A 21,969-nucleotide genomic window follows, 5' to 3' on the forward strand; every position below is an offset into this window, starting at 1 on the left:
AATAGAAATTGTTTGTAACATTACAAATGACTTTACTGCCACTTTTTATTAATTTAATGTATCCTTGCTGAATCAAAGTATTATTTGTCTCATTTTGTTTTATAATATTTATAATATTTATAGTCTTTCTAATAGCTTTAAAATTTCAACTGATTGATTGTTTGATCAAAGTCTGCTCTTTTTTTATTCTTACAATAAAAATACAGAACAACTTCCTTGAATAACATTGTTATGTGTTTTTGTGTGAGGAAGAACTTGAACAGTTTGTCTTGAGGATGATAATCTGATAATTCACTTTAATCTCTCAGCAGCTCTGAAAAACGTCTGGAGAATTCCTGTTAGATTAAACAAAGAACAGCACAAAACCTAAACAAACCGCACAAAAACAGCACAATGCCAGTGTTTTCAGAAGGGATCATGAAGGTGAACAGATTCAAGTAGGACAGTGATCATGAGCAAGTCACGTGAAAACAACATTAATGATGAAAAACATCACAAAAGTTCCAGTTTATTAACAGCTGATTGGATCATTGGTTTCCTGACAGACAGGTCAGGGCATGCACTTGATTGGTGAACTCTGTGAACTTTTAAAGTACTTTTAACGCATTAATTACATTACCAACCAAAAGTTTAGAGTCAGAATTTTTGTTTTGTTCATATTTCTTATTTAGCAAAATAAGAAATTAGTCAAAAGCTGTTTTTTTACACATCATAAAATCATAAAAAATTTATCACAATTTCCACAAAAATACAAAACAATTTATTTCAAACTATTGCTGTATTTTACCGTGTTTCTACCAAATAAATGTAGCCTTGGTGAGATTGTAAAAGAAGGACAAACCAAGACCTAAGTATTTACATACACACAATACAAAAAAACAGACAGAGGAACAAGAAATCTGTTATATTCGACATAACAAAACCCCTCAAATACTCACCCTCGTTTCATTATAACATTGCGGTTGGTCACACAAAGCACATGTGAAGGCGGTGACCGCATCTTAAAGCGATTCGGCCTTTCTTTGACGATCCGGAGCAATTGGGCACACAGCGTGTCAATGCAAACCAAACTCCCACGACTGATAATAAACACTGCTTACTCAGAACGATCTAGCCTAACTAGCCTAGCTTTACATGCGGTTACATGTAGGGTTTAATCTGCTGGACATTCCGGCCACACGTTTGTGACTCAGTAAATCTGAATCAATCTCCTGTGCAAGCAAAGTTACATATGCTTAAACCATACGGCTGGGTGGAGATGTGTGTGCGTATTAATCTGATTTAGAGCTCAGTAACGGTGACCCAGTGTGTGTGCTGGCATGCTCTATAATCAGTTTAATCTCCGTATGCATGAACTTAACGTTGTCCAACTGACACTCAAAACACATATTGAACACAGAAATTAATAAATTGACTAAATAAACCATGTCTGAGGGATCTGAACAAACCCTGAATGCCAAGTACTGATAACTGAGTCCGGAAATCAAAAGATCCAGAGAAAAATCTGCAAGTTACCGTAAAACTATTAGATGCATTTTCCGTAACTCAGCATGTGAGTTTCGGGAAGGTCAGCGTTGGCGAGACGGCGTGACCCTGACACAGCAGGAATGCTAAATCGAGAGAAACACATGAGAGGGCTGAGAGCCAGTTTACAATGACAGAAGGCAAGTAAGAGCGAGAGAGAAACGGACCCAAGAGAGTGAAAGATGGATAAACTCTAGGAAGGCAGAAAGAGCAAACTCCACACTTCCTCCAACTGGACTACAGGAAAATAAAGACTGACAGCGATAACACGGGAAACAGGAACACCTCGATCAGCTGAGCTGATGTTAGCCGCTCTCAGGAAATGAGAAACTCTAGTCAGCAGATTCTTGAATAAACACAAATAGACTAACTTTCTTAAGCACAACAACACTGGACACTTACTGCACAACATTTGGGACAAATGCAATCAAATATGTATTTAAAAAAATCACTTTTGTGGAGGTTGGGAAGTTAAAGCCCAGAAAGTGTTTTTCCAGAGAACACTGAGTCCAGCGGTGATACATTGTATCAGTAAATAGTTTTATTTTGAGATTATGGCTGATACATTCAAGGCTACTGAAACAACATGGTTCACAAGGTCCATGTAACCATTAGACATCATCACATTTCTGCGGTGCTATTTTAGTATTTTTTTATATACTAATATAGTCTTTTTTATTATTTTAAATTAGCTCTGTTTTGTAGCTTTCATTTAAATTTTTTTGTGTGTAATTTCATTTTGGTATTTGTTCGTAATATGATTTTCTTTCCTATTTAACTTTTAGTTTTAGTTTTAAAAAGTTTTAGTACTTCTTTAACTTAGCTTATTTCTTAAACATTTCAACTTTTCATTAAAGCTTTTTAAGTTTCAGCTTTATTTAAATAAGTGCAATGATTTTTAATAGTGTTAGTTAACGGAATATAGTACACCCAAAAACATACATTTGCTGAAAACTCACCCTCAGGCCATACAAGATTTAGATGAGTTAGTTTCTGAACAGATTTGGAGAAATGTAGCATTCCGTGTAGCACTTGCTCACTAGTGTATGGGTGCCGTCAGAATGAGAGTCCAAACAGCCGATAAGAACATCACAATCACCACAAGTAGGTTCCGGGAATATCCACAAGTAGTTCACACCACGCGAGTCCGTCAATTAATATCTTGACAAGCAAAAAACTGTGTATTTGTAAGAAACAAATTATCATTAATTCGCTTTAACTGTTGCTTCTGGCCAAAAGTCCATAACCCTTAATAATGCTTCCTCCAGTAAAAAAAAAAAAAAAAGTGCATCACAATCAACTAATTTATTTGTTTTGAATTGCTTTGGAATGTTTTCAGTTGTAAACGTTCTTGATCTGTGCATATTTCAGACAAGACGACTTTAATCAAAGGAGAAAGCTATATTATGGAACGGCCAAAAGCAATGGTTTGCTTTTTGTTGCACAAGACATTAATTGATGGACTGGAGTGGTGTGGATTATTGTGATGTTTTCGGCTGTTTGGACTCTCATTCCGACGGCACCCATTCACTGCAGAGCATCCATTGGTGAGCAAGTGATGAAATTATACATTTCTCCAAATCTGTTAAGATTAATAAATAAACTCATCTACATTCTGAATGACCTGAGAGCTTTAAACACTGCATTTATGGCATGAATCTGGGTGATTTATGACCCCAGTCTCTTTGGGTGTGTTACTGTGTACTGGTGTGTTACCTGTTGCGATCGTCTCCATCTGTGAGTGTGTTTTCAATGCCGCTGTCGGTCTCCACATCCTCATGAAGTTCTGGATGGACCAGAGCCGTTGTGTCCTCATCCGTGAAGGTTTCACACTCGCTATAGGCGCTCTCCGATCCGAGGTAGGCACTGTCCGAGACCTCCGCCTGCTGCCAACACACACACACTGATTAGAAAACTTTTATTGCTTTTGGAGACATAAAGGTGTTCTAGCTTACTTTGCAAGTATCAACTTTATCTCAGAGGTTTCTCCTAGGAACAACTGAATCAATAATTGACATGCAGTAAGAATATAGAGTTATAAAATGAACATGTTTAACAGCTCAGATCATTTGTTTTTGGAAGAATCTGTTGAGAAATTTTCATATATTTCAATGCAGATTTTGGAAGGCGTTTTTTGTCCATTTCACATGCAATCACAGACAAATGGAAGTTATTTAGGCTTGTGGTAAATGTTTACAGAACAATATGATCTGATGCATTCACAAGTGCATGTCCAGATAACAGCCTACTCACCTGTCAATCATCCACTGCCCAAAAACAAGGGTTTAAGACCCTCACAAGAGAAACAGTTGATTTGTTGTTATCTAGTGCCAAGTTTAAATGTACTAAATATACATCTTGTCTAATATGGCTATTTCCATTTACATTATGCTATGTATAATATATATATATTTTTTTTAATCAAAAAGTTACAAATAATACACAGAATGTATACCTGTTGTTCTATTGTTTATTTTCTCAGTTTTTCTCATTTTTGGGTGAATTTGTTTTCTTACAAAAAAAAATAAGAATTAAATAATACAAATATATACTCCTTTTTCTACTTTTCTGTCATTTTTTTTAATTATGCACAACATTTTCATATTAAAAAAAAGTTAAGACAAAAACAGGATTTTTGCCCCTTTTTATACTATTTATTTTCTTCTTTGCCTCCTTTGTAATACATTTTCTTAAAAAAATAATCAATAATAAAAAAAGTTACAAGTAATGACATAAAATGTATAAACCTTGTTCCACTGATTTTTTTCCTATATCCTCTTTAACTAAATAAACTTTTCTTTTTTTAACAACTGAAGTTACAAGACTCTTTGTTCAATTTCTTAACAGTCGTTAAAAAACACACTGGATTAACATTTTACCTACTGTGATGACCATCACAAATTATTGACAAAAGTATAAGACTGAATCTCAAGACTGGTCAGTAAGCTCTAACCAAAACATCAAACTCCTTTAGAAAACCTGCATCTCAGAGCCCAACATACCTGTGTGAGTCCGTGAGGAGCTCTTAAAACAAGAGAGGACATTCCTAGAACCATTCTTCCTACTTGAGTACCGTCACACGGGAAAAACAGGTTCACTAACTAACCTCAAAACTAACAAATACTGTTTGCCGTTTCTCTCTCAGTCTCCACATAGGGTCAACAGAGAGAGAAATTACTGCTAGTCTGCTGTCTTGGAAAATGAGGACCAAAGTCTGAAGGGCATGAGGACCAGGAATGGGCGGAGTCTGTGTTCCTGACCACTCCCCTTTAATTAACATTACACTCACGTGCCAACAGAACTTCTCAACACACCAAACACAACGTGTGCGTACATTATGTGACTATGACTCGAAGTCTAGTGCACTGCCTACTTAGAAATATTTTTTATCATTGCAAAAATGCTTTCTAGGCAGATACCCTACTAGGTTTTAAAACAGACTATTGATGTTATTCATTTTGATCTGTTCTCATGTCATTAACACTTCAAACCCAACGCGCACAAAACACTTATTCATGTGCTGCGACAATCATATGTTCTGATGAACGACAGGTGTGTGTGTGTGTAACAAAAAAATCTATCACCATCCTGTATATTGTCAACAATATGTGTGTGTTTAAGTGTGTTCGGTCCTCTAGACGAGGTGCTACACAAACCACCTCGCCCAGCGTTTTTTTAAAGCAAACATGGAAACAGCCCAGCTATTCATGAGCCACAGTAAAACACACAGGTGTGTGTGTTTCATTAGAAGTGACGGGAAGACAGAAATGAGGAAAGGGAAAATCAGATCGCAAAAACAAGAACCCAAAGCAGCACATTTCTGTATTTACAAAAGTAATATTTGAAAGACTGCTGGGAATAATAAACCACATTTGCAGTTTGGAAAAGAGTACGTTTTTGTAATTGCACTTTATGAATTTAGTGCCAAAATATATGAATGCAGATAACTATAAAGATGTATGTTACTCCTTAATTATAATTAAAGCTTTGAATAGACTGGACCACAAAGAAACTGAGGCGTACAGATTAAAGGGTTAATTCACTCCAAAATGAAAATGAGTCCATAAATTACTCAACCTCAAGTCATCCTAAGTGTGTATGACTTATTTCTTTTAAACAAATCCAGAAGTCATATACTCCTAGGATGACTTCAGGGTGAGTAATTTATGGGCTCATTTTCATTTTTGGATGAATTAACCCTTTAATCTAACCAGAATTTTATATAATCAGAAAATATAAAAAAGTTAGCTATGCTGTAAGTTACAAAAAAAGTAGTTAGCAAACTAAAGGGCTAAAACAAAACTAGAAAAAAATAACTAGAGTATACCCTAAGTGAGTGTGTGTGTGTTTTATATATATATATATATATATATATATATATATATATATAATCTTTTGCTGTAGTGTCAGTAAGAGAAATCAGTTTACATTTCCAATCATTTATTTTGCTATTAATTGCAATAAAACAGTGAGATTTTTTCTGACAACAGTCAGTGCTCCACACAGAGATCTGATCTGATCTGATCATCTGAAACAGAACAAACTGAGAAAACTGTGAAAAACAGAAGAACTGTAGCAACGTCTCCAAGATGAAACCTACCTGCAAAACTATGTGCAAGTATAAATGCAAAGGATGATAATTTGATTTAGCTAATAGAAGTTAGCTGATAAATAAAATCCCTTTTTGACATTATTTTTGAAAGCAGCCTCACTTTACAACATTTTTACACAAGTTCCTAAAACTTTTCAAAGTACTGTAGTTTTGCAGGTAGGTTTCGTGAAGTATCTTGGAGAAGTTGTTCTCCACAGTTCTTCTGGATTGAGTTCTGATTCTTAATGTTATTCCAGACAGACTGGATGAGATCAGATCTCTGTGTGTTGTCTGACTCATTATGCACACAAAAACCTCACTGGATTATGACAATCTATGGCAGAAAGAATGTTTGCAAATATAAAGAGGTATTATTATGTATCTTACAGAGTAAATAATGCCTGAACTGAACACACATGAACCAGCAGGAGGTGCTGTAGCAGAGAGAAGAACATGCTCTGTTTCTCATGTTCTGAGCTCGTCTGTGGTCCTTCAATCTTTTGGGGAATTTGTGGAATGTGCTGGTCTGGATTCCACGATTCTGCAATAATGGGGTCCTGAAATGCTGATTTATTATGTTTGTCATTACAAGACAGGGAGGAGAAATGGACCCGATAACCCCAGCGATGGTGTGTAATACCTCGTCGTATTCCTCTGGAGGTCCACTGACTTCCTCTGCGCTGAGATGAGTCTTGTAGAGGTCTGGATCAGATCCTGATAAAGGATTTAAAAGAGAATATATTCGAAATGTAATGTATTTATCTATCTCTATGTATTGGGTTGATCAACATCACTAGGACAAGGTTATTGGGTGTTTTGGAGACACAGCGGTTTATGTCATTCACATTCTCTTTTTGTTTTCCATTTGTAAACAGTCACCATGGAATATCTTGCGCTGAGCAACCACACTGTTTGGAGTCCAGGAATCTATATTTATGTAATAGTCTGTTTCAGCTAGATGGAATATTTTCCTCCTGAAAAATGGTTCTTGAATCTGGTAAATACTATGGAGTAGAAATATGCAGGCAGGGAGACGTAGATGCTCCAGTTACTCATCCATTAATGAAGAGAGAAATCTGACTCGTGAAACACTGGACACCCAGCAGGCCATTAGAAACATGATCTGAACAGTATTATCAGTAGAAAACCCAAGCAGAGTGCTTTAAGCTATCCCAGCATCATCGTAACAGGTTTAAAGATAGATGAGGAGTGTATGAGAAGACTAGTGTATGGCTTTGCTTTGAAACATAGTGATTGAGCACTCAACAAAGACTACATTTTCAACTAAATAAATACATGTAAACATTTGGCAACCAAGATATAGATGGGTTTGTTTCTTCATCAGAACAGATTTAGAGAAATGTAGCATTCATTGCTTGCTCACCTGTAGTGAATGGGTGCCGTCAGAATGAGAGTCCAAACAGCTGTATAATCCACACCACTCCAGTTCATCAGTTAATGTTTTGTGAAGCCAAAAGGAACATGTTTGTAAGAAACAAATCCATCATTAATGTGTTTTAACTATAAATAGTCTGGCCAAAATACAACTATGATGCTTGCTCCAGTGAAAAAGTCCAGCACCTGTGACTTCTCACATAAAAAAATACACCCGTATATTTGTTTTGGACTTTTTCCCACTTGTCACCAATGTTTGATCTGTGCACAATTCTCTTCTAATTCAGACTAGACCACGTTTTTCTGCAGAAAGCGTTATTATTATGGATTATTGAATCATATTTTAGCCAGAAGCAATGGTTTTAAGTCCTAAAGTTCTAAATTTTTGAATTTGTTTCTTACATTCAAACACACAGTATTTTTGTTTCACAAGATGTTAATTGACTGGAGTCGTGTGGATTATTGTGATGTTAACAGCTGTTTGGATTCTCAGTCTGACGGCACCCATTCACTGCAGAGGATCCATTGGCGAACAAGTATGATACAATTCTCCAAATGTGCCCTGATGAAGAAACAAACTCATCTTGTGTGGACAAGTACATTTTAGCACATTTCAATTTTGGGGTAAACTATTCCTTTCCTAGGAAGAGAGTTTTCCAAGTTTTGAAACACAGCCCATGATAACCGAAACCAGAATAACTACGCTGAAGGTTTAGAGTACAGATTGAAATATGTAAAGCATCTGTCTCTAGCAGGAGGATGATCATGTGTGTTTTGTCCCATAATCTTTGCAGCTATGACCAGGTTCTGTCAAGGTATGGTTCACTATTTCGTTAATGTTTAATGTAGTTATAAATCTAATTACATCAGTCATGTTATTGCTCCTGTGTGGCGAGTAAAAGCTCTTCTAAATGAGACTCTTGTCTTTAAAAGATGTGAGTAATTCACAGATGTGAATTAAAAGTGGTGAGTAATTTAAAAGTGGTGAGTAATTCACAGATGCTCTGACTCATTATTTTGCACTTTGTTTTTCTACACAGTATTTCAGATCATGTGAACGATCCATCAGGAAAATCCTGATCTCGAAATGTTTGTGTTTCTGACTTGGCTATTATTTTGAGGACAAAACTGATGATGAATTTCCTAGCCAAATCGACTAAAGTTATATTTTAGGGTTTGGGATAGTCTGTAACATAATTAATGTCTAAAAAAGAGCAACATATGTAAAGGGAATCTCCCCACATGATTTAAAGCATGCCTTGAGTGTTTGTCTGTGCTGCTGCTGTACCTTCATTGCTGATTGCACTGATGCCTCTCTGGAAATCCTCAAAACTGATCACACCCAGACCGCTGGGATCCAAGAACCGTGTCAGATCTTTCACCTGAAACCACAAACACACGGCACTCAACAAACACGACAAACTATTCATTTTACACAAACTTACGCATCACAGACTACATTATCATAGATTTGATTAGACACCAAAACACACAAACATTAACTGATTCTTCCACGAAAAGCAAAAAATTAAAAGGAGGAGGAAAGAAATGTGATATTATTTACACATATTTAAGGAAGTAAAATTTTCCTGAACAAATTACATAATCAAAAAATTGAGAGTTAGGAGACTCAAAAATGGCGTGGGCTCATTTTAGTACTTTTCCAACCAATTATACTGCATTTAGTAGTTCCTGTGGCTCAGAGCATTGCATTAGCAGCGTCAAACGTTGTGGGTTCAATTCCCAGGGAACACACATACTGTTAAAAAAGAAAAAAATATATATATATATCCTGAATGCACTGTAGGTCGCTTTGGATATATGTAAATGTACATATAAACTCATTCTTAACTCAAGAAAAGTCAAAACACAAACAAAAGTCTGTCCAAACACACTGGTAAAACACACATTCTCTCTCTCTCTCACACACACACAGAGTAATGTTACACTCCAGTGAACAGACACAATTCCACACAGCTGGTAACCAGGCAACAGCAGAACTGATATCCAGGATGGCAGTCGTGAGTTCCAGAATCAGAGTTCTCAAAGAAAAACACCAAACATCCACAAATACCTCTTCATCAAAACATAAAACTGTTGCCTAAACATTTAACTGTTTGTGTATGTGATATTTTAGTCCTTAAAGGCATTCATTTACACATAGAGAACATTGTAAGTCAATGGCTACCGTTGATTGTTTCATTTCCAACATTCTTCAAAATATCTTTATTTGTGCTTAACAAAAGAGAGGAACTCCTACATATTTGGAATGACATGATGGTGAGTAAAAATGACAGGGAATTTAAAATTAAAAATAAAATACTGTAGGAAACAGGGTTATTTTTGTTTACTAATACAAAAATAAAACTAAAAAAACAGTTTTTTTATTGAAATTAAGTTGAAATATAATACAATAAATAAATAAATAAAATTCAAACTGAACTTTAAACTGAAATAGAAGTCAAGTACTGATACTGATATTTAAAAATAAATAAATAATTTACCAAAACTTAAAATACAATGAAAACTGAAAAAATATATATAAAAATGTCAATTCAAAATATAAATAAACAATTCAATAGAACACAAAATACTAAAATAACTGTACACAAGTTATCAAAACACTTCTGCCATGAAAAGCAATCATTTAAAGGTAATTATTCCTGGAATTTTACTGTTTAATCAAATGAGTGCTTTATGTAATGCAGGTCAGGCACGGAGCTGTTTCAGCCCTGTATATAAAAGCATCACAAGTCAAAGTGTGAAAACTGGCGAATCACGAATCAGTCACATGAGCGGTGTCACTTTGATTTCACACATCAAAAAAAAACCTGTGACATACTGAATCACGTAAATAACATCTGCCGATTAAAGCAGAAATAACCTGAGGCCATTGATCTTGTTAGAAACACTGTGTTTTTAGGTCTCCGAGAGCTAATTAACTCCATACAGAGAAATTATTCTTTATTCCTATTTACTCTTTTCAATTTCTACATTTCTTACATTTTAATATTCACAGTAGCAGCCTTCTCAGAGTCACACACATGGACGGTTTGCTCTTTTGCCTGATGCTAATTACCAGTTCCTTCCTGGAAAACGCTACTTCTGGGTAAAAATTTGCATTTAACGTCACACGATCCCATAGCAACCGTATCATACAGATAAAAAAGACATGGAAACGACATCATAATGAAAAACAAATGCACAGACAAAATATCTCACCAATGTGTGCTGAACCAAATCGGAGACAAATACAAATCTCCACACACAAACTCAGCATTTCTTTTGACATCATATCACTTCCTGTCCCTCTGATTCTTCATCAAGTGTATTTCTCTCCAGCTTTTTAATCATAAACTATACATTCACTTATATTACACTTATACTGTACACGTATATACGGAGTCTAATCACAGTCACGCAGACAGAGGAATGACCCTCGAGGCCGAGACGGTTTGCAATTTCACCCCTGAAACCATAAACTAACTTATAAAGAACACAAACTTGCTTAGTGTTGCAAATATGTGCTGCTTTTATCATAACAGGGCGGTTAAAGTTTAAACCCGTCACAAGCTCACTGCAAAATCAAGAAACTCAAAAGACAAATGCAAAAAGAAGTCATATGTTCATACACTTCAAGTGCATTTGAGAAAAGATGACTAGCAATTATGAAAAGACAAATACAAGAGTTCATTTGTCCATGCACCCCTCTCTATCGTTTCAGCTGATCGGATCAGCAGTTTTAACTGTCCCTCCTCTCTTAAACACACAATGGCGCGTGTCTGGGGGATCAGGAGTTAACAGGAACTCAAATCTATATTCTCATCTAAACGGCAAAGTAAACACAGAGGGATTCTGAAATCCTCCTTCACAATATCTAGCATCACTTGTGTACTGACCTGCCAAATACACACTAGTTAAACATCATTAACGCTCATCAAGCAATACAGAAGTTCATATTTTGTTAAATGAACTCACATCCATTCTTACTAGAACGGTTTTGTATTTTTACTTATGTTAACCCATTTGTTCCCAAATTTTTCTGAATAGTTTCATGCATATAGTCTTACTTATATAGTCAACTTAGCTATCAGTTCGTAAGCACATCAAGTAAACAACATGCGATGTTGTCATCAAACTTCACTTTCCACATGTACAGCTTAAAAAAAAAAAAAAAAAAAAAAGACGACATAAAGTGGAACTTAGTCATTTTCCAAAACCGCTAAGCAAATATATACAGTTTCAGTACATACCACGTAGAGACGCCTTTGCTGATGCTGCTCTTGTTAAATTTCAGCCTCTGGATCAGTTTCACAGCTTCCAAACGCTCTCAACAAAAAAGCCTACTCGTGCTCGTGATTCTTTAGTACAGACTATCTTTCTCTTATAAATATAACAAAAATAAAGACTTTTTGGAGTTATGAAGGATGCAGTACTACTCTATAGGTACTCAAGATTAACAGGATATTGAGTGAAAACGAGCATTTCACCCCCCCCTTTAACCTACAGCATACCCAATTTCCACATGACAGGTACTTACAAGTCATTTGCCCACTGGCAACTATAGTTGCTGCTTGGACTTTTGACTCAGTATACAAAAAACTTTAAGGTTTGTTTTGTTTGGATGATTCTAGAGACCTTCATGATTACGTATATATATATGCCAACAAAAAATATGTATTAGTAATATGAAAATTGCATTTGTTTTAAAGGGTTTGCCTTCACCATGCTTCCTGGAAGTAGGGGTAGGAAGATGACAGCCTCATGTGAAAGGAAGGAAGTCGATGCATTTTTTTCTTCTTTGAAATCCTTTATTTGGTTGTTTACTTGCATGCCATTGAAAAATAAAACATGGATAACATCTAGAAAAATGAAGAACTAAATGACATCTATGAACTGTGGTAACTGTTGTTGCCAGTGGGCTTAAATGGGTTAACTACCTATAATATTCCTGTTCTACAAATGAAGATCAAATTAACAGAACATGTGACAATATTGATAACAATTAAATTAATTGCTACTTGTCCCTCTTTTTCTTTAAAATAAGCAAAAAACGAGTTGCCTGTTTCAATAGTATAGCCATAAAAAATTTAATTTCAACATGATTTTAGTGTAAAAATTCCTATGCAAAGTTATTTTACAACTTTGTCGCCATGACAATGCAATGCCCTAAAACAGCTATAAAAAGGATGATTGAAAAGGCTTGGAAGCTCAACTCAGACAAAACTCCTAAAAGAAGGCCTAATGCAAGTAGGTGTTTTTATTTTTTGAATGAAAATTGGCCCCGTTCATTTTCATTGTAAACGTCTCACAGCAACCACAACTGTTTTTAGGATAAGTCAAAATATATCCTGGATTGTATTGAACCGGTAATATTCCTTTAAACTGTTGATGTTCAAGTTAAGATACAGAAATTATGACAAGTTACCATGTAATTAAATACTACTTGCATAGTTTGATAAAACTGATGCAAAGCAAATGATAGTTAAAAAGGAAAGACGCCATGAAAGACAAGAGTGAGAGGACAAGAGTGGTATTCTGAGTCTTTGAGGGTTTGAATAATAAAAGAGCAGTTCTTGGGTGTCACCATGATCAAGTTTCACTTTGAGCTTTGGGAACCAAATGAAGACACACACTGTCCTGTAATCATAAAGCATTTTTATAACATTTACCCCCACCACCCAAAACTAAGCCACCACAAACTCACACAAATAGACAAGGAAAGCCAAAAACTGACCTGTTCGGCTCCATATGCTTTTGCAAACTCGATGAACTCCTCGATATGGACAAATCCATCCCCGTCCTGATCCAAAGCCTGGAAAACCGCTCGAAGAGCTAACTGCTCCTCGCTTTTATGGGCTGTTGCGGAAACTATAGGCACGTTTATCAAATCCACGGGGACTCTCTGGTCATGGAGCGATTTGGTCGGCAGAGCATCTGAGGCCTTGCACAGATCCAGAGTCATTTCTGCATGTTTGGGAATGTTGGGTGCATCAGGTTTATTCTCCATCAAGGTCAGGTAGGCCTCCCTATCCAGGCTGGCTCCACAGGGAAAGACATTTCTGTGTGAGGGAGGAGAGCTGGGGGCGACTGAGCTCACTTGTTGCTCTTGTGCCAGGTCTATCTGTGATAGTGTCAGCTGATGGAAATCCTCCTGATGTGTAAGCTGAGAAGGAAACTCCGCCTCTCCCTCACCAGTAGCTTCACGCAATTGGCTGGGAGTCTCTGTGGTCTCTGTAAGATCCGGCCCCACAAGTCCACCCGTCACGGTCAGCTGATCACCTGCACAGGTGAAGGGAGTGGACTCTAAAGAATCAGGATTACTTGCACAATGAGGTACGACTTGATTCTGAGTAGACAAACTGCAATCTGATCTCTCCCCTCCCTGTAAAGACAAACTGTGAAGTTTCTCTTCAACATTCGGCGGTGTGTTAAGACCGTCATTGTGAGCTGTTACATTTTCTTCAGATGTATCTATAACAATTGCACTTGAGTTTGCGGTCAACGAGTCATTCAGTTGGTCCAAAGGTGTGAGATTTTCCACAAGCGTGCTCTCTTTTTGTTGAGCACTGACTTGCTCCTGACAGGTTTCGCTCATTGCATTCAGTTCTTTATTGTTGTCAGCTTTACTGTCGTCTAGGTGTAAATTAACTATTTGCAAACTGTCCGACTTACTCTGAGAATTGGTTGCCTTTTGATTTTGGTGCAGATCTGAGCTCTCTAAAACTTTGAGTGCGTCTGAGTCTTCTGTGTTGCCTATTGTGGGTCTAACATCGGCAGGGTCAGGGTCACCCTTTACATTGTCTGTTTCTACATTTCTTACATTATTCTGAAATTCAAGGGTGAGTGCATTCGATTCAAGATCAGGTAAGTTTCCATCACATTTGTCCAGTTCTGTTAGCTCCGTTGCATCGGTCACAGGTGGAATTACAGAGTCTAAAGATGGCACAGATTCGCAAGAGATGCTGTCTGTTAAGATCTCAAACATGGAATCAGGAATATCTCCGTCATGAGACACCTCAGATAAGGCTTCAGCCTCAGCTGAATGTTTGGGCTGGCTGTGATCCTCAGATAAGATGTCATGTTCAGTCGAGAGGTCAATTAATGCATTATTTTCAAATGTGTCGACTGACAAGGCTGATGTAGACTCTTTATGTTTATCTTTGTAAAGCAGGCTTTCAGGTGAAGGATCTTCTGCTTGTATATCACCAAAAGCAATTGGTGTGAGTTCTGTTTTTGCTTCAGAAAAAACATTTTCAGTTATAGCATTAGACACAACCTCCTCCTCTATCTTTTCTCCAACCGTTGGTGTCCATTCTGTGGATAAATCACACAACACTTCTTCACAATGTTCAGGTGATTTGCAAGACTCACCTAATGGAGTACTACATACAGTATCCGCTTCAGAAGATAGTTGTGTTGTTTCTATGTTAGCGTCTGTTGTGTCTTGGCTCTGAAGATCATCGTCATGGGTCTCGTTACTACCCGAGAGCTTACTACTCTCCTGTTCAGAGTACAGACCTCCAACCAGCAGCCCAGGTAACAACATCTCCATCTCATTCAGTGAAAGGAGAGTGCTACCCTCGTGAAATGACATGACAGTTGGTTCTGTACAGGTCGTCAGAGGGATGGCCTCACAGGAAAGGGTTGAGGATGGGAGGTAGATGTGTTCTGGTGTAGATAAAGGTGTCTGACAAATAATTGAAGGTTTGGGATTTGAGTTTGTATCTGTACATGACAATGCCACAGGAGAAACGGGCAACAAACCTTCAGATTCCAGAGTGAGATGCGTCCCGTGCGGAAGCAAGCACTGACTGTCCATGTTCACAAATGTTCTTTCCTCTAAGGAATTATGGCTGAATTCACAGTTTGTTAAAATTGTTTTGTCAAAGAGGTGAGTTTCTTGTAGTATTGTTTTGTCAGACTGAATTGTGGGGTCAATAATACCCATCTCACCTGTGTACACATCTAGAGAGTTTGAAGTGGCAGTAACCTCCACAGGTTGCAGGAAATCAGGCACCTGTTCAGAAAGGTCAGAAAAGTTGTTTTGGTTCTCCACGGGTATGTTCGAGAGTGTAGGACTAGTAGATCTAGAATTAAAAGAGATGAGATCTCCATCAACAATTTCAGAACCTCCAGGCGAACCCTCTCCTTTGAGACCTTGGGAAGGATGAGGCAGAGTCGTCCATTCGGGATAGACACATTCCAAACCATTTTCCCAGGAATACGTCTGCCCGGAATACTGAGAGGACCAAAACAGGTCATCAAGGTTTATGGCATTTTCCTGAAATATTTCATTAGTAGAATCACCAACAGAAATGTCGTCTTTATCCATAAGGAGAAATCCGAGGGGATTCTGCTCGGATTCCCACTCAGCTTTCCCGCTCACCTCCCACTCAGAACACCCTTTAGGGCTGGAGAGAACTTGCTCCATTGAATAGAAGAATGCTCTCCTCTGACAAATGGAAATATCCCAGAAATTCGAATCCTTTGTTATGATCCCACAAAGTAATAACGTTCGGAATTCAAAAGCAGTTGGTGGACTCTTCCAGAATACGCACCAAAATAAATATCCTTGTCGAGACCCATGGGTAAGCGTCCACCTCCCTGTAAATGATCAACTACTGTTTACTTTTGTAGACACGGGGATAATGTTTCACTGCTGTAATACAGCTCATATTTTTTTCCGATATGCAAATCTCTCCAAAAAAAAAAAAATTGTTGGCCCTGTTCCCCATTCAAAGTCAAGTCTAATCCATTTAACATAAGACTTCTCAAAACATGCTGATCCACATCCTGGTCCACATCCTAATCAACACATAATAAGATTACTTCACTGCTTAAGATTGCTACTCATAAAAATACAATTTTAGAAACTATACATGTATAAGAGATTACATAAAATAGAAAGCTACATCAGTGCAAACATCAGACTCTATATCCAAATTCCATTTGAGTTAATTCATAACCCCTAACTTCCTACTGTTAAAAAACTGTGCCTACCACATTAGCAAATCATTATAAGTGCACACTTATAACAGGCTTGACACTTCCCTGGTTTAAATAGTAATTTTTAAAGTCTGGTTATGATATATAAACACGAGGCAGTGTATTCAATTATTACACTCTGATTGTCACGCAGTCTGATTGAATAAAGCTTTACTTATTTTATTTGTTAATCACAACAGACTATGTTCTAAACAGCTGTCAGTTTGTTATAAGACTAAAAACAAAAACGAAACCCCTTAAATGATAGACTGTTCTAGTGCGGTTAGCATCAGCATCCTCCACATCTGAGGTAAACCAAATAGCCGACTAACGTTAGCTGGCCCACACGACCCCCGCTTGATTTTCCATTTCGAAATAAAGAAGACCCGTGATGTGTTTCTGATTCCCGTCAGAGATGATTTAAATCCTTAATTCGGTTTGATTCCCCAGTCATCTTTCTCGAAAACAGGACAACATCCAGGTCGAGTCTCGCGAGTCATCCACCTGCGCTTGTTATTAGCCTGTTAGCGGGATCAAATCAGCTCGAGACCACCGATAATCGCACCATAAAGCGCGAATCCTTTTATTTTAATCCCTCTGCGGCGATTTATCCGTTAACCAGATATCCAAAGGTTAAATGAGAGGTCCTGTTTTTTTAGTCGACGGATTGTGTTTAGCTATCTCTCTCTCTCTCTCATCAGCAGCAATACTCAACCCCTGCTGTCTCACTCAAACTCTATCTCTCTCGCTCTCTCTCTCACACACACACACACACACACACACACACACACACGTCAGCAACACGCATGCGCAGCGCCGGCGCCGCAGTCTGCAACTTTAAACCACAGGCGTCAATAATCATTCCTCGCGAGGTTATCTGTGCCTTTGGTTGCGATGGTGATGATGGAATGCAGATTTATGACGTTTTTTTTTTTAAATGTCACATTCCCGCGAATCAGTTAACCGACGGCTATGATGCCATCGTTTGCTACTGAAGACTGCTAGAGGTGAAAATAAGGGTTAACAAAATCGAGACAGTTTGCCAGAAATAGAGTAGATAACGTTTACTTAGAATAAATGCTGATTTGTTAACCAAACGTTGTTGTTTTCAGTTAGTTCCTGTGATTTTCTTGCGCCCCCGTGTGAACGATCAAAGATATTACAGCTAACAACATACTCCCAGAAAATATAATTAGAGAAAGATAATTATAAAAGATTTATTATGACAAAAGTTACGTACATAAGAACACAATCATTTTTGTTTAAAAATGTATACATGTACTGTAACTGAAAATTAAAAAACGCCATTAATGTAGTGCTAAAGTGGTCATTTATGATACCAGAAGTAAATACATTATAATTAATAATACTCTGTGGTTAAACATGCTTGAAATGTAAATAACTTTCATGTAATGGCAAGACACAGTTTAAGGGTGTCTACAAATATCTCATAACATTCTAAAACATGTTCGTCATATTTCACCTCAAAATTAAAGGAAGAAAATTGGGAAATATATTTCCATAAAAATGCAGTCATTTCTGTAAAGAGATAAAAGAAACTCATCATCATAAAGTAGGAAAACATGAATTTGATTAAAATTGGAATTTGTTCTTTGTACTGATGATAATTTATGCTGAAAATCCAATGAAACGAATGAGAATCTACTACTAAAAAAATGTACATCATCATTATGAAAATCTGAATTTGGGAGTAATAGGTTTATTTATAAAAGACCTAAAATTATGCTTAATTTTTTTTTAACACAAAACATAATTTCTTTATTTTTTAGTTAATTTAATGTAGAAAAACAATATGGATGTTTTTGTAAAATTCAACAATTATCATACAGGTGTTGGCACGATCAGCTGGTTCATTGCTGTTGATTTCATCCTCTACATTCATTCTATTTATCCTTTCTTTTCTCTGCAGACCAAAAACCTAGAAACATAAGAGAAACAAAGTTAGAATGAGATTTTACATACCAATACATTTTCCAAATATTCACAGGTCAATCATACAGCAGTACAAAAATTTTAATGTTTTGCTCATAAGATCACAGAATTAAAAAAGACTTCTCACAAGCATGTTTTGAATAATTATTAAAATTATTAATTTATGTTAATCAGTTCAGTCCTATATAACTAGCAAACACTGTCTTCTTGCACAGGCGCACACACACCTGTGTGCAGTGCTGTCTGTTCATAGTTTAGCAGAGCGAGATGAGATAATACCCAGCAGCCGCTCCACGTCATTGGCTGAGGTAAGCCACGCCCCTCCATCTGCGACCAGTATAGCGCCGGTGACGTATGAAGATGCGCGACTGGCCAGGAAAAGAACTGCATGTGCGATCTCCGTCTTATTGCCGGCTCTTTGCAGCGGAATGCTGCGGAAAACCCCCGCTGACTCGGAATGTGAGCCACCTGAAAAACCACAGTGATATTTAAAAAGAAAAGTATATTGACACTACAAATGAGGCCACACACACACACACACACAACTGTCTTACCCAGTCTACGGTATCCCTCTGTACCAGAGATGGGCCCCGGAGCCACTGTGTTCACCCTCACACCGCAGGGGCCCCACTCGACCGCCAAGTGCCTCGTCATGGCATCTAAAAAAACATATACATATGCAGATAATTATTCCTTTTTTTTCCCAGAATAATTTTAGTATAATTTATATATATTTTTTATTTATTTAGATTTTTTAATATCTATTTTGTTCTCACTTTTTATGTAATTTTGTTGTTTTTGTCATTTTTTTAATTATTTGTCTATTTAGTTTTTGTTTATTATTTTTAGTTTATTAAGTTTTAGTTATTTTATATACGGATCCCCGCACATGACATGCAAGAAAAAATTTATTAATTGTGCGCACAATTTACTAATTCGTTCCCTCAATTTGTTAAATCGTGCACACAATTTATAACTCGAGTGAACGAAATAGTAAATCGAGGGAACGCAAATAATCGTGTGCACGTTTTAGTACAGTAAGGGAACGAATTAGTAAATCGTGCGCATGATTTAGCACACAATTTTTTCCCTGCATGCCATGTGTGGGGCTCCGTAATTTTACTATGTCAAATTAAAATAAATTAAAGTTGACTAACTTTCATCATAGTGCCAAATTAGTCTTTTCAGTCAACAGAACATGTTATCCTCAAAGTCGACTTGAAAATTTATTTTATCCAACATTACGGGGTAAAAATGTGTTAAAGATTTATATGCATGTATAAATTGTTCACAATTGGACCAGCAATATAAATTAAAAATGTATAAATAAAGAAATAAGAGGATATACTGATTTCATGCCATCTTTAAACCACAAATCTAATACATTTTATTCCACGTTTTTGTCTGATTTATAAATGAGGAACATATTAATCTTCATACTAATTACATTTATTAATCTGCACACTATTGTTGTCTTGTGTATGTTTTTTTTACATCTGCCATTCTAAAAGTTACTCGTATTAAATACTTATTATATATTCTTAAGTTTATAAAACAATCATAAAACTTTGTATAGCTGAAAATTGCAAACTGAAAATTATGTCAGAACATCGACCAAAAAGACACTAACCATTTGCCGCCTTCGCTGACCCAGCATGCACCTGGAGAGCCTGACCTCTGTATCCCAGTGTGGCGGAAATGTTAACAATGGAGCCGCCATGATCCTGAGATGAAGAGAAAACACCCACTTAATTTAAGACACTGACAATAAATTACTGCTTAATACATAGAGACCTCAACATGTGACAGTAAAGCCAAGAATTGATATATTTAGTTAATAAAACTCTTGAAATGTATATTTTTACCTTGAACCATTTGTCATAGATGACTTTACTGGTGTTGAAAGTTCCCATAGTGTCAATCTCCATTACTGTCTTGAAAGCGTTAAATGATAATGATGTAGCTGGACACAAGAAATTACCTGCAGCATCTGTGGAATTAAAATCATAAACCACAAAACTCTCAAACTTTTTGCATAAGTACATATGCTTGCATAGGGTATAATTAATTACACAGTAGAGAATGAACAAAAGAAACATGATAAGAATGTTTTAGTTGATCTTTGACATCATTATATCTACAGAATCAAGATCTCTTTGGTAATGCACTGCATGTTTTGGAGAATATATGATTTTATTACGGGTTAAGGCCCTGTGTTTGGCTTTCTTAAATCTTTGACCGACTCAAGCCTTACTGTTAATGAGTATGTCAACACGTCCAAATGTCTTCAAGGCTTCATCCAGTGCAGTAGAAATTGTCTCTGGATGACGCACATCCATGGCAATTGGCAAACACTGTCTGCCTGTAGTGCTGGTTAACTTTTTTGCAGCCTAAAACACACACACACACACACACACACACACAATGAGAAGAATGACTCTTCATCAAAGTAATTCTGGTTTGTAGAAAAAGTACCTCAGTGAGTTTCTCCAGATTTCTGCTGGCAATGACCGTGTCACAACCATGCCTGGACAAAAAAATAAAAAAAGCTTCAAAAAGATTTTTGCAAGATTATAAACATTAACATAAACATATTGAAATGAATCTGAAGATGCAGGTTTGAAAAGACTACGTAACCAAAGTTCACCAAGGTTAAAGATCAATGTGTACGTCACTATAAAAAGGCAATTTGTGACTGAAAAAGTCTAACTGAGAGTTTCAGTCATGGACAATGTGTGAAAAAACAACAACAATTGACTGACCCCTCACCTCATAAGAACTTCTGCTATTCGAAACCCAATACCTGACCCTCCACCGGTTATAAAGGCCACCTGATCACTGGAAACACACAAAAAAGTCTGTCTCTATGCATGAATATGTGCATATTTAACAATGCATAGATATAAAATGGAAAAAAAGACACTTTCGGTGTTTATTTTGCTTACATGAGAAGCTCAGGGCTGTAGAGGTGTGTGTATGTGCTCATGCACTCATCAGTCTCAACGTCCTCTGGTGAAGTATTGACCAGCTGAGGTTTCTCTGCCATGATCCTTCTAAAATGCACATTAAAAACCACTAAAAGTCATTTTCATGTTAAAACTCATCTTTTGATTACATTACATTAGCAGATGATTAAAAATCTACATCTACTAAAAGTCTGAGATTTTGCAACCTCTCGCTTTACGTCGTTTTTGCAATGCGACAGCGAGAGAGAACCAAAACAAAGCGTGGAATAAAGTCACGTTACGTTACCCAAAATGTGAATCCGTTTAAACGTGCGATCTGCTTCCGTGTAATTAATGAAGTTTACGCAACAGTTGTTTTCATTCTGCACGATGGACTTCTGTACCTACCTGGCGAGATGCGTGTGACGTCAAACGAACGCGTGAACGTAGGGCATTATGGGAAATGTAGTCAGCTTTTTTTTCTATTTGAACGCTATGATAAAAACTGTTAAGATAAGTACAGAGACGTATGTAAACATGGTGCTTACTGTAGTTTTAGACTAAATGTGAACA

The 21,969-nt window shown here is 36.8% G+C and overlaps 2 protein-coding genes across 5 annotated transcripts in view; both read right to left on the bottom strand.

The window, feature by feature from the left end:
* The window catches only part of LOC113042075 (rab11 family-interacting protein 3-like), a 28,446-nt gene extending 11,203 nt beyond the window's left edge, over positions 1–17,243 (bottom strand). For both annotated transcript variants that reach the window (XM_026200644.1, XM_026200643.1), the window contains exons 1-4: positions 13,248–17,243; positions 8,799–8,892; positions 6,756–6,829; positions 3,241–3,410 (exon numbers count right to left, since the gene is read on the bottom strand). In XM_026200644.1, coding sequence (XP_026056429.1) covers positions 3,241–3,410; positions 6,756–6,829; positions 8,799–8,892; positions 13,248–15,944 — 3,035 coding nt within the window. In that variant the 5' untranslated portion in view covers positions 15,945–17,243. The remainder of the gene's footprint in view (positions 1–3,240; positions 3,411–6,755; positions 6,830–8,798; positions 8,893–13,247) is intronic.
* Positions 17,244–18,198: 955 nt separating this feature from the next.
* LOC113042076 (peroxisomal 2,4-dienoyl-CoA reductase-like) lies at positions 18,199–21,826 on the bottom strand. 3 transcript variants are annotated; one of them, XM_026200646.1, is made up of 10 exons: positions 21,805–21,826; positions 21,397–21,504; positions 21,221–21,289; positions 20,927–20,978; positions 20,706–20,841; positions 20,317–20,441; positions 20,082–20,175; positions 19,006–19,110; positions 18,731–18,919; positions 18,199–18,437 (listed from the first exon to the last, which is right to left on the bottom strand). In XM_026200646.1, the coding sequence occupies exons 2-10, from the start codon at positions 21,495–21,497 to the stop codon at positions 18,403–18,405; spliced, it is 906 nt and encodes a 301-aa protein (XP_026056431.1). In that variant the 5' UTR covers positions 21,498–21,504; positions 21,805–21,826; the 3' UTR covers positions 18,199–18,402. The 3 variants fall into 3 exon arrangements, with proteins under 3 accessions (XP_026056431.1, XP_026056430.1, XP_026056432.1); XM_026200645.1 differs by having other exon boundaries at positions 21,704–21,823; XM_026200647.1 differs by having other exon boundaries at positions 18,679–18,919; positions 21,704–21,823.
* Positions 21,827–21,969: the final 143 nt, after the last annotated feature.

Source organism: Carassius auratus, chromosome 24 (genome assembly GCF_003368295.1).
Source record: "Carassius auratus strain Wakin chromosome 24, ASM336829v1, whole genome shotgun sequence".
Classification (NCBI taxonomy): domain Eukaryota; kingdom Metazoa; phylum Chordata; class Actinopteri; order Cypriniformes; family Cyprinidae; genus Carassius; species Carassius auratus.

Excerpts from the sequence above, each read along its gene's own strand:
- LOC113042076 (XM_026200646.1), bottom strand. The coding sequence starts at position 21,497 with ATGGCAGAGAAACCTCAGCTGGTCAATACTTCACCAGAGGACGTTGAG. Across the intron at positions 21,290-21,396 it reads TACAGCCCTGAGCTTCTCAT|TGATCAGGTGGCCTTTATAA; the intron begins GTAAGCAAAATA and ends GTGTGTTTCCAG. Across the intron at positions 20,979-21,220 it reads ATAGCAGAAGTTCTTATGAG|GCATGGTTGTGACACGGTCA; the intron begins GTGAGGGGTCAG and ends TTTTTTGTCCAG.